Source organism: Ictidomys tridecemlineatus, chromosome 6, assembly GCF_052094955.1.
Source record: "Ictidomys tridecemlineatus isolate mIctTri1 chromosome 6, mIctTri1.hap1, whole genome shotgun sequence".
NCBI lineage: Eukaryota > Metazoa > Chordata > Mammalia > Rodentia > Sciuridae > Ictidomys > Ictidomys tridecemlineatus.
The window spans coordinates 50,437,242-50,453,273 of NC_135482.1; the positions used below are offsets into that span (position 1 = coordinate 50,437,242).

Below are 16,032 nucleotides of genomic sequence, written 5' to 3' on the forward strand. Positions count from 1 at the left end.
TCCAAGTAGTCACTGAAATAATAGCACATTATACAAAATGAAGTGCAAATGTATCATTTGGGCTCACAGCTCTAAAGAAGCCAGGAAAAACCATGACTTACTTGAGTAATTACTTGGACTTATGCCTTAAGGAGTCTCAGAGCCATGATACATGGACATGCTGGAAGCTGCCCAGACTCTGTGGGCATGACCTGGAGCATTCTCAAAACCATTCATAAAGTGGATGCTTTTAAAAAGACCCAGAAATAAAACAAAACAACTCTTGGGTGAGAAATTAAGAAACTACCAAGTTTGTCATTTCCAATTTATATTGCATTTGATTCGATCATATCTTTATCCAGATAAGTAATTCTTAAAAGAAATTTGCATCTTTTGGGAAATGAATAGTGTACATTTAAAACAGAAAGAGAGAATGTTAAGATAAATTCCCTCTTGCTACATACATTTGTAAGCTTCCAAAGAATGGAGTCATTTAGGGGCACAAATATGGCAGGATAATAACTCAGCCACTCCTCAATTCTTTCCCCAAATAATCCCAAAATAGGTAAGCCAAAAGTAGTGGGTGTTCCAAGGACTTATGTAACCTCTTAGAAAAGACGTAAAGGGAAGATTTTTCTATACAAAATAGCTGACACATGAAATTACCTTAATAGGGAAAATCAAAGCCAATTATGGCAATGCTACAAGATGACATGGGTAAAAAACAATCTATTATTCTGAGATCTCACTCCTCTAAAATTTTAAATCTGATGTTAGAATGTGATGTGTTTCTATCACATTCAACCTCGACTGCATTTATTGATAAACATCTTTTCTTTCCTGATGTTAAGCTTCTTATATGCAAGAATCAAGTCTTTGAATCTCCAGAAAGTTTTTGCCTATTGGAGGAGATTAATCAACTCCGTTCAAATCATCAAAAGTTTATAACATTACTGATATTGATGAGTGATATGTCAGTTTCAAATAATTTAGTGAAAATGATGCAGATACATCATCACGGTGGTAAGATACATTGTCACATTGGTAAGAGCAAATGCTTGTGTGGAGATAAAAGTCAGGAATCCCCTCTTTTTAAGAGGCAAGATGTTGGAGGAAAAGGGGTTTATATAAAGGAGGAATTATATAAAGAGACTGCTAATAAATATTTTTAAAAATCTCCCATTATGATAAATTGTACACTAAAACCAACATCATTAATAGGGAATAATAGGGTTGGGGCAGTCTGCTTGACACCTATCAAACCTTATGTTAATTATCTTGAATACAAGCAATAAGTATTGGTGAGGATGTGGGGAAAAAGGTATACTCATACATTGCTGGTGGGACTGTAAATTGGTGCAACCACTCTGGAAATCAGTATGGAGATTTCTCAAAAAACTTGGAATGGAACCATCATTTGACCCAGATATCCTCCTCCTCCTCGGTGTATACCCAAAGGACTTAAAATCAGCATACCACAGTGACATCACCACATCAATGCTCATAGAAGCTCAATCCACAATAGCTAAACTATGGAATTAACCTAGATGTCCTTCAAGAGATGAATGGATAAAGAAAATGTGGTACATATACACAATGAAATATTACTCAGCCTTAAATAAGAATGAAATTATGGCATTTGCAGATAAGTGGATGGATCTGAAGAATATCATGCTAAGTAAAATAAGCCAAACCCCCCAAAACAAAGCCAAATGTTTTCTCTGATAAGCAGATGCTGATCCATATTGGTGGGGGGTGCTAGGGAAGAATGAAGGAACTTTGGATTGTGCAGAGGGGTGTGAGGGCAGGGAGGAGGTGTGGGGATGGGAAGGACGGTGGAATGAGATGGATATTAATACCCTATATACATGTATTATTACCAGTGTGGCTCTGCACCATGTACATCCAGAGGAAGAAGATGGGCTCCATTTGTGTATATGTGTCAAAATGCATTCTATTGTAATGTATAACTAATTAGAACAAATTAAAAAATAAAAAAACTCGATGCTAGAGCACTAGAACGTTAGCAATTTAATTAAAAATTCTAACAGTTAAATCTCAACTGCAATGTGCACCTAGCACCCTTTGCATCCTTAAACCTCAGGGCTGCTGCTTCTTCCTTCAAGATGTAGGTCCTGGAGGTTACTCATTTCATCAAAATTAACCAAATATCATGAATTCATTGATTTGCAGTAATCTACTGTTTTAACACAAGAGGAAATGAATTTGAAGCCTCTTCATTTGCACTTGCAGCATACCAGGCACTGCTGGCATGAAAGATTGATGCCTGTGTGTTTCTTCTGTCTTCTCCTAACAGTCTACACACTTTGCTAAGTCCAACTTTAATTGTGAGAAAGTTTGACTTTGTTAGAAAACATTTAATATTAGTGATGGGTAAAATCATGCTGGAACCGCTACAACTTCTGAGTTACATCAACATCATTTTCTAAATGCATCTGAGGTAATTATGTCAAAAAAACACCACAGGTATAGCGGAACAGTTAGAGTAGTAAATGGCTTACCCAGGTATTGGCATATGTGAACTGAGTTTACGTAGAAGTAGCTGTAAAATAGTAATGATGTTCGCTAGCAACATTTATTGAGGCTTACTACATGGACTGGCATATGATGTTAAATACTTTACATGCATTATTTCATTTATTCTTCATACAGACTCTATTTAGTAGATGAAGAAACAGTTAGTTAATAAGATAAAGTATTCCTCTTTGCCCAAGTTTACAAAGCTGGTAAAGCTAGGATTGGAACCCAGATCTCTGTGATCCTATGGTCTCAGTTATTAATAACCACCACAAAATAATATTTCTCATCCATGAAATGGGAAATGATTCTGTAGTGGTAACCGACAATCCTTTTTATCCAACTGGCAGATGTTAATGTTAAAATTGACATAGACCTCGAAAACCACTAAGCATTGTAGAATACTTACTATTTTTCCAGACTTAACTTTTCTGGCTAAGATGTGAGGGGAATCTTTGGACATGGCCAAAGGACAATTCCAGAAGTGAGACACCTCCTTTTCAGTTCTTTCCAGCTGGGTCAGAGGTCTGCTGTGATGACTCAGGCTGTGCAAGAACTTGGAATGGACTCACAGGCATACTTCTACATTTCAGACAGATCTGACTGTGGGGAGAGAACTATGACCGGGGAATTTATACCTAGCTACAGCCAGGACTTTCGGCACAGATGCCAGTAAAAGAACTTTTGGTAGAATATAACTCTTCATTTAGAGTCATTCAACAAGTATGTATTAAATTTCATGCACCTGAAATTATGCCAGGTGTTAGGGCTATGAAACTGAATAACCCATTAAGACCTCAGGCCTGTGGAGCCAAGTGCTGGCATGTCATGGAGCATGCTCTGTGCAAGACACTCTTCTTGGCGCTTGACATATATTAACTTGTTCAATTCTCACAAACTTATGATGTACAGACTAATGTTCTGCCTCTTTAATAGTTGAAAAATCTGGGAGACTGGGTGCTTAAGAACCTTGCTCAATAGTCATACAGCTGGTGATTAAGTGGCAGAGCTAGGCTTTGAACTTAGGTTGTTTGAGTCCAGAGCCTGCATTCTTGACCTCTTCTCTAAACTCCCTATTTTGTGGAAGGAGACAGAAGGATTAAAGCAATTATAATGTAGGGCAATAAGAAAAAATACAGATGTATGTACCCAGTGGAATATTAGTAGAGGAGAAAGTGATGAATTCCACTTGGTGGGGGGATAGCATTCTGGGAGGAGTGCCAATTCAGCAAAGCCTTCACAGCAGACGTCCACAGCTACTGGGACAGCACTGGAATTAACCCAGGCAAAGGCATGGTGGTGGGAATGGGCATGTGTGTAGTTTGTTATGTTCTCTGCATATTTCAACAATAGCAAAAAAAACAGGGTAAGGGAGTCCGGAGATGACTGCATAGCAGTAGGGCAAGCTCAGATAGAGGGAAAGGTCAGAAAGAAAAAGAAATCATTTATTTGAATTGGACACACCAAGGTGGTTTTTATGTAAGAAATAATGAAACAGGTTTTGGAAAGGGGAGACAGCAAATAACTTGATTTTATCTTTTGAATCTGTTGACAGTATGGAGAATAGGTAGGGAAGGAAAAACCTAGAAGTAGAGAGTCCATTTAAGAGACTATAATAGTGCCAGTGAGAAACCAAGGTGATGGAGGTAGGAAAGGAGGGATGAGAAGAGAAATATTTTTACATTTTTGAGGTCAAGTCAATGGTTAATTCCAAGGTGGGGGTGGGGTGGGGCTTGGGAAGGTTCCTTTATCAAGGGTAAAGTTTGATTCTTAAGAAAGTCTTAAGTGGTTAAGGTCAGCTCTAGACTCTTGCTTGGGAACAGACTTATAGGGGCTCTGCAATTTTAGATGCACAGAACCTGACTGTGGTTAATAACTAACTCTTGGTATCATCCTTTTTCACCTTCCTTTGTGTAGTGTCCAAAGCTCCCACTGAAGAAAACAGCAATGCTTTACTTTGTTGATGATTATTGGTTTTGTATTATATCATACACAGCCCTAGAACACTTGGTCCATGACTCGGGAAGGCCAAAGACAGATGATTACTAGCATTTATAATTATTGTTGTTGTTATTATTATTATTATTATATTTTTATTGTCTGGGGATTGTCCCAGAGCCTCATGCATGTTAGGCAAGCACTCTACCACTAAGCCACATCCCCACTTCTCCACTGACAGATTACTACCACCTGGTGTTCCTGTACCATAATAATAATCTTCTATCCCATTTAACATATTTCTTAAAGTAATGTTCAAAGATGGGTAAATTACCCCGTTTTTAAAATTGGTTGAGAAAAATCAAGAACCAAAAGCAAAAAAAAAAACAAAAAAAAATCCCCCCAAACAAAAGAGGTGAGTGTCCATGCCCACAACCTCCCTTAGGCAGCTGGCACCTGCTTTTCTGCTTTATTACCATGACTAAGGGGTCAGTCAGCTCCTGGTCCTACAGAGCCTGAGATGTTGGGTGCAAAGCCGGCTCAGCTAAGGGTGAGGCCACAGCTGGGAGGCTGACTCACGCTGGACCCAGAAAGAAAACAAATGGCCTCAGAAGTGTGGTGGTTATGGGGTATGGAGGAGGACTTGGAGAAGGGCCACTGCCTTTTCCAGGAAGTTGGTTCGTGTAATAATTCTGATGGGAAAATATTAAGGAAAAAAGAGTCCACTTACTGATACAAGAAATCAGATCATTAAATCTTTCCTTAGGAAAGAGGGGGTTTTCCAGCCCACGGAAATAGAGCTTCAGAACACCAGCCACTGAGTTAATATCATGGTTACTCTGGTCATCAGCCAGAGGATTTTCACCTAAAAAGCAAACAAACAAACAAAAAAAGAGAATATGTTTCTATGTACACACACTGATATATATATATATGAATATGAAAACATATATATATGAATCTTTTAATTGCGCTTTATGAAAGATTATATGGTACTAAAATTAAAATAATTGGTTTAGATATCCCACCCCATGATTAACCTAAAAATAGCGGACTAAAATAAAGCTTAAAAAAAAAAAAAAGTCTTCAGCTACCAAATACTCCCTTACAAGTTACCCAAATCTTAAAATAAAATACTGTGGGATTTATAATTTTACCCAACATCTTTTAAAGTGAAAATCAGTAATCTCAGTTTGACATGAATTCAAAAAATACATTCTGTGTTACTTATCCTACTGGGAAAAAGACCCAGTAGAGTTTTGCCTGGCTAAGCTATATAGGTCAACAAAATGTATCACAAATATCAAATATAACTTCCGAACACCTACAAGTAAATAAACAGGTGCCTCCCAAAGTGGCATGATGGTGTTCATAGTACATTTGAAAGGCACCTTGAACACTGGAAGATTCTGAAGCCAAGAGAAGGAATTTGAAAATGTCCCCTTAATGACACCTACCAAAGAACTTTATGAAAAGTTCACATTTTAAAAAAAATATCACAAATACAAAATTTTATTTTTCATCATGGTAAGCAATTTAAAAATATTAGGAAATTGGGCTGGCTAGCCCACTTCTCTGAGAATTAAACAGATAAAATCCTTAATAAGCTCAACATAACATGCAGCCTTAAATCACAGGTCTAGATTTCACAAATCTACTCTTTCTAAGGTTCACACAAAGTGGGTTTGGGATTCTAACATATTGTTTTGTCTTTTGGGGCAGTTTATTTTCAGGAACTTGTTCCTTTTTTTCTTCTGCTTGTAGGGCTGAAAAATCATTGAACACAAATTCACCAGAATTATTATTATTGTTTTTGGCCCACTGTGAGAAAACTTCAGCCCAACAAATTACAAACTAATAATTAATACCAGGGGAATTTGCAAGGAAAAATAATAGAGCATCTGCCTGCTGTGGCTGGCACAGGAACCCGACGCTTCACTATGTTTGAACCTGTCATTCTGAATATGGTCAGTATGGGAGGGGAGGTTCCTCTGCTCCTATGCATCATGTTGGCCAGAGAATTTTGAACTAGAAAAAACCAGCAGGGCCCCCAGTCTACTCTTCAACTTCAAATTTTAAATGGTTCTACACCAGGTCTAGGCCAGGGGAAATAAAACAGAGGGAGGGAAGTTGGGAACTGTGGTAACTGCTCTGCATTTTCATCTTAACCTCTAAACAGATGAAGGAAAGTAAAGATGTACCCAGAAGTAAATGCATTTTAACTGGAGGGCATTAAGGAATAATAGCTATCCTGAAACGAGTTGGGCATTTTCACAGATCAAGTCTAATCCTCACAACAATCCTATAATTTTGCAGATGAGGAAACTGAGGCCAAAGTAAGAACTGAGTCACTTGACCCAAATCCCATGGGACTCGGATTTGATTCTAGGTCTTCCTGGCATGAAAATGTAGGATTTTGCTAATCATAATGCTCTCATTGATAGTTCCGTAGAATTTATGTGACAGCCAATTATGAATACAAGTAAGGAAACAAGAAGGGTCACAGGAAGAAGTCAGGGATGGTAATGAGAGGAAGGAAAGAGCTCTTGAGGAAGGAAGGCGAGAGGGGGCAGCTGGGAGGAGCCATCTCACACACCTTCTGTGTAGGCCAGGACCACCCTGCTTCTTCTGGAAGCCTTTCAGGTGCCACCTTTGACACGCATCACGGGGGATCACTGTTAGTCCTAAACCACAATGCACAGCTCATATGCTTTTCTACATTTAATAACAAACACATGACTTGGGCTGTTCCTCAGCTATTCTGAATAGATTCTGACCCCAGCATCCACAGTGAAGTAAAGGTTTTGAGGTTATACAGAGTGAAGACACAGGAGATGACAACTTCTTAACATGTTTTGCTTATAGGTATGGACACACAATTACCTCTCTCAAATGAATTTTTAATATCATTGACTTCCACCTGGGAGCCAGACACTCTGAAAATCCCTTGATGCTGAAGACCTAAAGGCAACAGAAGGCAAAAGAGAATGAGACACTCCATCACATCCTGTAGGTCTCCTTTTCCCGAGAGTTCAATGTGAAGCACAAAGAAATGTTCACTGAAACACTGCTGGTGGTAAGAATTGTGTAGACTATGGCTTACCATAGAGATTGATGAACCGGATACAGCTTTCCACAATGAGGGGGATGACCTGTCCTGAGTCCTGGTAAAGAGATGGAAATCAGTGAACTTCAAAGGAGAGATCTAAATCACACATAAGAATAAAGCTCATGGTTCAACAGTAATTAGAGTTTTTCCATCCTTTTAGATTTCCAAGTCCACCCCCTCTAAAACCTTCAACACCAAAATGAGTGAATGAATGAATGAATCAATGAATAGTGGAAAGGATTTATATTTAAGTAAAGGTATATTTCCGTTCTGAAGCAAACTACATTAAATACATTTAACACAAGAAAGCAACACTGGCTTCAACTTAGCCTTCTATGTCTAGAGATGTCAAAAGCTAACTCATCTCTTTTACTTAGGCTTACAAACCAAAACGAACAACTCATTTTTTAAAGAGTTCCCGGCACAAGTGGTCAATCTTTGATGGACTTTAAAGGAACACTATGCATCATAATCATAGCACCTTAGAAGTGATTAAGTTGCACTAGTCACCAAATAGTGCAACTTAAAGAGTCACCTTCCAGCCATCTTTCTGCTACATCCCAGAGAGTTTGCCACCTGCATCATGAGTTACAAAAATAGCTTCCACGGTTTCAGATGCCTGCTATAGGAACTGTTTCACAGGTAATAAAAATGTCTCATGTATTCACTTAGTTTGCATCAGAACCTACTCATCCTTTCAGACCCTTCCTATTTTTCATGTTTTAAGGATTAAGGAAAAAGATGACACAAATGCCCATCCCATTAGATCTCATTTTCTTAGGAAGGAAGATTTTTTTTTTGTCTTATTTCTTCAAGTCCTATAAAATAGTCACTCACTGCCCTCAACTGTACATATGTGAATTCTGAATTCACTTTAAAACACACAGAGGGTGACAAATGAGATGAAGGAGCTGTCGCGGCCATAGTTAAAAATGTATCAATGCCATGCACTCCGCAGAGTTAAATCGAGTTACTGAGTATGGAATTATTCTTCATGTACTTTTAAGACTCTGATCTTTCAGGAATTAGAACTTTAAAGAAAACATGGGATTAAAAAATGATTAGCTGACATAAGGCCTAATTCATGAGAAATTTTATTCTGAAACACAAGAAGAACTTGTTCTTGATACATTAGAACAATTCAGAATCCACGAACCTTTCCGATTAAGCAGTGGGGGCAAAGATTGGGAATAATACAGATCAGCAATTTAAGCTCTTTACTATTTCTGGAACGGGTAATGCACTTCTTAAGGAATAGTTTCATTTTAAGTTTTAAGACAATCTAATCAGTGTATAAACCAGTTAATGGTTCAATTACTTCTGGAGCCTGCATTAAGTTTCTCTGATTAGTTAATTTGTTTTAGGAGCATACATTTTATTAATTCCTTAAAGAAGAGCCTTAAGAATAAAAGCACATCTTCATGTGAACTAGTTGGCTTAAGAACAGCACTGTAATTACATTAAACTTTACTCAATACCCGCAGGGATTTTTCTTTAAAACACAACATGTTTTAGTGGGAATAACTGTCATATGAACATTTCATGTAACTATATGATATAAAAGAGCAATAAATATTTAAACAAAGTGATGAAAGGAGAATATTAGTTTACACCTCTGTAGAACTTAGTATCAAAACAAAAAGAAAAAAAAAGGAATAAAAGATTATTAAAAGAAAAATGTTTGCAGTAAGAAATTTCTAAATGAAATGTTTATGTATTATCTAAACATATTTTTACCTTTACAGTCACTTGGGTGATTGGAATTTCATTCAGATTAAAGGAATTTTGTAGTCAAAAAGTAATGAGTGTGTTTGAATTTAATTTCATGGGTGACATGAAATATTTTCTAAGAAGTGAAACCATCAGTGGGCTGCATTCCAGCTGCCATTCAAACAAATCTCTTTGTGTCTCAGTTTCCCTACAGGAAAAAAAAAATGACTTTGCTCTTGCAGCCTCACAGCAGTACTGAGGAGATCTCAACTGAACAAGCACTTTTCAGATATGTAGAGAGAGACCTCTGCACCCTTCTCCATGTTATAGTCACTGCTGAAGTTTCCTCAATCCATCATCCCAGATGGTGGAGAGCTCACAGAGGTAAATTCCCACAACTGCTTTGCTCCTTCTTTAGTACCTTAGTTTGGCTTGTTTTAGCAATTCTTAATGGAAAATATTTTAAAATATAATGTGCTTTCCTATCATCTTAAGCATCCATTCTCATAGAGCATCAGCAAATATGGCAGAATCCTATAGCTGCTTCCTTGAGCTTTCCCATATTCTCTTTCCCTGCCAGGCCATCAGCTGCATATCTCGCTACTTTCATTTTATTGTTTCCCTCTCTCCATCTAATTTGCCGCTGCTTATACGCCATGGGCTGGGAAACTAGATAATCAAATTTGACAATAATTTTACATTAAATTAGAGCCAATAAGGCTCTTCTGGGTTTAAAGCTCAAGGCAATGGATTTGTGATTGCTATTTAGGTTGCTCAGTGGCTTTTCACTTAATTTCAGGGTTAGAGCTCATTTTCAAAGCTGCTAGAGGTTTCCAATCCCTCTCCCTTTCCATGTATGATGTATCTGTGTGTGTCCATAGACATGGTGCATGCACATACTTTTTATTCATTAGCGCATATATTCAGTAGACAAGATATATTTTTAAAGAAAGTAAATGTCTATAACATGACACAGATTTAGTCTTCAAAAGCATAGCAGCGGCCCATGATATAAAATGTGAGCTATGAAGGAAAAAGCTCCTTTTGTGTGTGTATGATTTACATTAGGATCCATAATCTTTATTAAATGCATTTTGGTATTTAACATTCACTTTCCCTAATAAAAGCCCTTGACCTCAATTTGATACATCTTCCAAACACATAAATGTAAAAACCAAGCATTTATCTCCTTTTACCGGAGGAGACTATTCCTCTTATACTGGTGTTCCTTCTTAAGTAAATCTTATTTATAAACCTGTCGAATTTCCAAGTGCAAACATTTTTCTTTGAAAGCCCTTAAAAAACTCGAATTAAAGCCAAGCAGGAGTAGGACTTGGAAATGAGACCAGCAGCGGAGAGGCGGAGCCCTCACTTCCCTCTAGCACTATACCTGGTGCCTCGCGTGCGAGTTCCTTCTTCCTCGGCTAGAAGCATTATCAGAAACACAGATGAAAAAGAAGACAGAGAGTAATCGCAGCAGAGATACAAGACACAGACCACAGGGTCTTACAATTGATCCAATATAATTTATTCCTCAAGTCATCAGAAGTCAAAACTCTCGCTGTGCTTCAGGGCGAGTCTAACAAATGGATTTTAAAAATATATTTGTGCCATCTCATTTGCATGAGGAAAAATAAAACATCTTATCAGGTTTCTTGTTTCCTTTTTTTACAATTTATGGCTCTTTTTTTTTTAAATAAAGAAAAGAGCTTTCTCTTTTGCTCACATGACAACACCCACATTTATTTCCTCTTTTGAAGGTATCCAACCCAAATATTCTTTCCTCTCTGACTTCAGGAAATATTATATTGATTTTCTGGGAAAGCAGAGAGCCCCAGGATAGACTTGGACATAATGACCTGCCCCCCTTTTATGAGAGGCTGAGACCATTATAGTGAGAAGCGTGGAGATCAGCCACCCAGATGGCTGGTGCGGTACCTTGACGAATGTTTCCAAATCCCCATTAAACAACTTAGCATTATACTGTGAGCGGGGTCTGGACTTCCTGTGTTTCTGGGGCTTAGGGGGAACATTTGGAGGCCTAAGGGAAGGGAATATAATTACTGAGCATGGCAGAAATCAAACAATAAATGAAACACCCGTAGGTCACATCAGAATTACAAAACATGGGATCTTGGGTTCCTTCCCCACCCCCACCCACAGGAAAAACAGTCCCACCCCTTCCCACTTATTTACTTTTACTTATGTATCAAAAAACGTATAAGCTATTCCTTTAGATTATGTTTCCTTATAGTCGTAGCTGGCATTTGTTTGCTAGTTTGTTTAAAAATGATAAGCATTACCAAATGGAATATGAACTATTTGGGCCAATGTTATAAAGTAGGGTTCTTATTATTTGGTTTACAAGTCACACAGTAAGACACAATCAGTGGTAAAAATTAGGGTTCTCATACATCCTCAAATGAGAAATTAAATATAAAATTTTTAGCTACAATATAATTTTTCAATGTAAGTAATATCACATCTGTTCAGTACCCCTTAAGTATTAATGGGATTTTATGTTAACTATTAATGGGTCACAAATGAGGAAAAAAAAATAAGAGTTTGCTGGTTCTGACTGGGGACACAGGCTCAGACGAATAATTATTCCTGTAGAACAAATTGTCTTATCACCTAAATATTTGTAGATCATGAGGATGCACTCATTTATGCTGTTCCGTACTCTTTCCATCTGTCTGTCTGCCTGCTTTGGTGGGTAAGCCACTCTATCTGACATATGCACATGCAGGGCATGGGTACTGTATTTAAAACCCTGCTCTGTAATTGGAGGGAGGCACTCTTTTTCTGCCTTCTCCCTTTAAAGGAAAGAGGGACAGGATTACCTGACTCAACTTCTAAATCTGCACAGAAAGGAATACATGGAACAAGAGCCCCGTCACCTCTTTCCAGATATTCCAATTTAAACCTCTTAAACATCGAGGACAATGCACAACACAGTGGGAAATAATGCAAAACTCTCCATTAAACAATAGACTGTCTAGGAAGAATCATCTTTTTAATTCATTTTGTTAAAATTCAGAAAGTCTTGTTTAGAAACCAAATCTCCAAAATTTATGTTGAAGTCCAAATGGCTTCAAAAAATACTATCACAGCAATCAAGAGATGCAGAGGAATGAACCTGCTGAGAAACAGCCTTTCATAGCTAAATTCTAAGACTCTCCCCTCAGGTGGGCTCAGAGGACTAATGCAGCAGAACCAGAGGTGTCTCGGTGTCTCACAGCCCAAGAGGAGCCTTCTCAAACATGTAAAAATGAATATGGAAACTTCGATCAAGCAGCAAGTCATGATCTACCACAGCTGAAAAATTTTGAAATCTCTTATACTCTAAATTAAGTGCCACTCATGGGGTAAGAAATGTGGTAGGTATGAAAAAGCAAAACAACTAACCACCAAGGAGTTTAACCATATTTATTTGATTCCACCCACATTTTCACTACTTTGTAAATGTTTTAAAATGTAGGTATGGTGAAGTCAACAGATCAAGAGATGACTGCCATTGAAAACGTGGTTTGTGACTTCCAGTTCCCAGAGGAGGGCCCACCGTCTGCTGCTCTGTCTGGGGTTGGGGAGAGGCATGCATGGATGCAGCAGCATGGGTTGGGAGGCAGAGGGAGCAAGGGGGAAATGTGGGTAAGAACCATTGTTGTGATTTGCCCCGGGAAGGAAGGGGAGAAACAGGATCAACAGGTTTTAGAGAGGTGGATTTGAATAATTTCCATGGGCTCTGTGGCACCGTGACTATCCCTATTCTATTCCTGGCCCCGAGGCAAGGGGAAACAGTAGTCCAGGGTGAGAATCTGATGAAGGAGGTGGACTCTAATGTGGGCTCTGTATTGGCTGGTAAAGACCTGACTAACTGGGAGAGGCAGTCTCTCCAGACTTGGCAAGGACCCAAGCTATCAAAGCATGACATACAGAAACTGGAAAACATAATTTTTACAAGATTCAACGTTTGGTGATATCTGGAGTACCTGTCGAAGCTAAAGGGATCAGCATTTGGTCACTGATTTGTGAGATTACCAAATTCTGTAGCTGGAGACAAAGCCTCCAGTGGCATTGGATATTTGTTCCTGAATGATTGGAAGACACAAGGCAATCGTAGCTGGGGCTAACAGGGATGTCTTGATATTTCTACTAAAGACCTGCAGATTGTCTGTCCCAAAGGTTCTAAAGTATGAGATAAACGTGAAGAAAGTAAAGTTGTGAGAGGGACTTGGATTAAAATTAACTGCCTGAATACCTATCAAAGTCAATTTCATGGCAGAGGTGCAGAATAGGGTTCTGGTTCCACTCTGCCCATATCAGGTGAACAGAGTCAAGGCTATTCAGCTCCCAGCTGCCTGACTCATTTTGGCTCTGTGCCTATCACACAACTTCGACTTCCTGGCAGTTTGATTTCCTGAATGGGTTTGTCCACATGAGAGGAAGTATTGTCAGGTTGATGTGAATATCTAGCTTATTTGGCAATTACAGTTTTTATTGCAAAATACTATATTGGAAGACTTTAAATATTTTTAGTTGACTTACATGAGTCATAACCTAGAAAAAAATATGATGGTGTAAAGAGATATTATATGTAAAAATTATCTCCATAAGCTGCATACTACTAGCAGAAGCAATATTCCTCTTTGTCACTGACCAACCAAAGAAAAACCTCAGCAGTTTTTTTTTTTTTTTGATAAGTAGCTTTATCTTTCCAGTTAATTCACCAGGAAGTAAGAGGAACTTCCTTCTGAATCAATTGTCTAACAGTATAGAACCTTGAAAACCAAATTGCCAGATACACCAATGTTCTAAAAACCTCTTACTTCAAACAGAACAAAACTGAAACAGCCTTCAAAAGTCCAAAGTCTTGCTATCAATTAGAATAATTTCTGGCTATTGTACAACTGGTACCATAGAAACATAAAAGCAGGGACAAGTGTTCTCCAATCCAAATCAGGATCAGCTTCCAAAATGGCTTTTCTTTCCTAGTAGTAACTTCAAAATTCTTCTATGAAAGGTAAGGGGAAAAAAAGCAATGGGTTGTAGGTGTTAGAAGTTCAACTTAAAAAAAAAAAAAAAAACCAGGGATTGAACCCAGGGACACTTAACCACTGAGCAACATCCCTAGCCCATTAAACAAAATGTTTTATATTTTGAGATGGGGTCTTGCCTAGGGTCTCACTAAATTGCTGAGGTTGGCTTTGAACTTGTGATCCTCCTACCTCAGCCACCCCCAGCCACTGGATTACAGGCACCACCATGCCCAGCCAAAATTTCAGTTTTTAAAGTGAACCATAAAGGGTTTAGCAGAAAGCTAAAAATCCTGAGTGTTCAATATAGTTCTACTTTTTATCTGACATAAGACAAAGTAGAAGCACAAAGGAACTAATTTTTTCTTTTTGTTCCCTTCCTCCCTTCCTTTTTCCTTTGTTTTTTTTCTTTTTTTGTAGTAGCAAGTATTGAACTCAGAGCTTTGCACATGCTAGGAAAGTGCTCTACCACTGAGCTACATCCACAGTCCTTTTAGATTTTTATTTTGAGACAGGGTCTCACTAAACTGCCCAGGCTAGACTCAAACTTTCCTCCTGCCTCTGCCTTCCAAGTAGCTGGGATTATAGGCATGTACCACCCAGCCTGGCTGTAACTAATACTTTCTACTTACTACTGCGGTAGATATACATATCATATTACATGTTAACTAAATTATCAAATCAAAAGTCTTGTCATAATATTTTTAAAAATTTTATGTGTTTGGATTAGATAAACCAAACCTGTTCAGCTGAGATCTTTGATACTGGTTCTGCTTATTAAAGAAGTTTTAAAATTCCACTGGGAAACCCTCAGATATTCTAGAATGTATCTAATCTGGTGAGAACCCCAAGTATTTGATTCTTGTTAAATAGAAAAGGAAGTGAGATACGTTATCAATTATAATAAAATATCTTCCTACCTTGTAGTCATATATTCAGCTCTATGACCTGCAGAAACAGAAAACAAAATTAATAAATTCAACGGAATTGATAGTCTTTTACATCATCTGTCCCTTATTTTAAGATACTGAGTTTTTAACTTACACATTTTATGTAGCAAGCATGAGTATACCATATAAAGGTAGACAAATAATTCAAAGTCAATATTTCATGAAATTTACACAATTTTAATTAATTCTATAGATGAGGGAAACATTTCATCTAATAATTTAGATAGTTTTTTAACAAGAAGTAGCTGCTTGACTGTAATTTTAAACACAAAATAAAAATACAATATATCCAAGATTTGCATGTTAGTTATTCTGTCTTGAATGATACTTGGGGAGAAGTATGAGGTCAAACGGTTGAGACAACTCCATTTCCTTTAGAAAAAATTGGTATTCTTTCTGTGACATGAAATCAGGGCACTGTAAAAGAAGTTGCATTCTCTAAGCAGAAATGACATTTGCAGATAATAATGTACAAGAACATTAAATTATACTGCATTCCAGCAACTTGAAAGCTAAAAGCCTTTCACAGAGTTCTGTCACTTAAAGTAGGAGTTGCTTCTTAGACATTTGGGCTTCTTGACTTGTTTTAAATAACAGGGCTGAATTTTCATAGCACTCACATGATCTGCTCTAATTTCAAGCTTATATGTGTCAATGACTGCTGTCTGCTCTTTCTGGGTGGAGAAGAGGTTTGGGAGAGCTGAACCATTCAGCTGGTTTGTTTGCAAAATGATGATTGATTCTGAAACAGCTTGAACATATAGCTGGCAGA

At 37.8% G+C, this 16,032-nt stretch overlaps 1 protein-coding gene across 6 annotated transcripts in view; it reads right to left on the reverse strand.

Moving 5' to 3' along the window:
• Srgap1 (SLIT-ROBO Rho GTPase activating protein 1) overlaps nt 1-16,032 on the reverse strand; it is a 279,415-nt gene that overhangs the window by 45,882 nt on the left and 217,501 nt on the right. For 4 of the 6 annotated variants that reach the window (XM_005328688.5, XM_078053214.1, XM_078053212.1 and 1 more), the window contains 5 exons: nt 15,231-15,258; nt 11,213-11,315; nt 7,559-7,619; nt 7,339-7,416; nt 5,186-5,320 (listed from right to left, as the gene is read on the reverse strand). In XM_005328688.5, coding sequence (XP_005328745.1) covers nt 5,186-5,320; nt 7,339-7,416; nt 7,559-7,619; nt 11,213-11,315; nt 15,231-15,258 — 405 coding nt within the window. Of the gene's footprint in view, nt 1-5,185; nt 5,321-7,338; nt 7,417-7,558; nt 7,620-10,664; nt 10,699-11,212; nt 11,316-15,230; nt 15,259-16,032 lie in introns of all 6 variants that reach the window. The other 2 variants (XM_005328689.4, XR_013440538.1) reach the window with 2 other exon arrangements.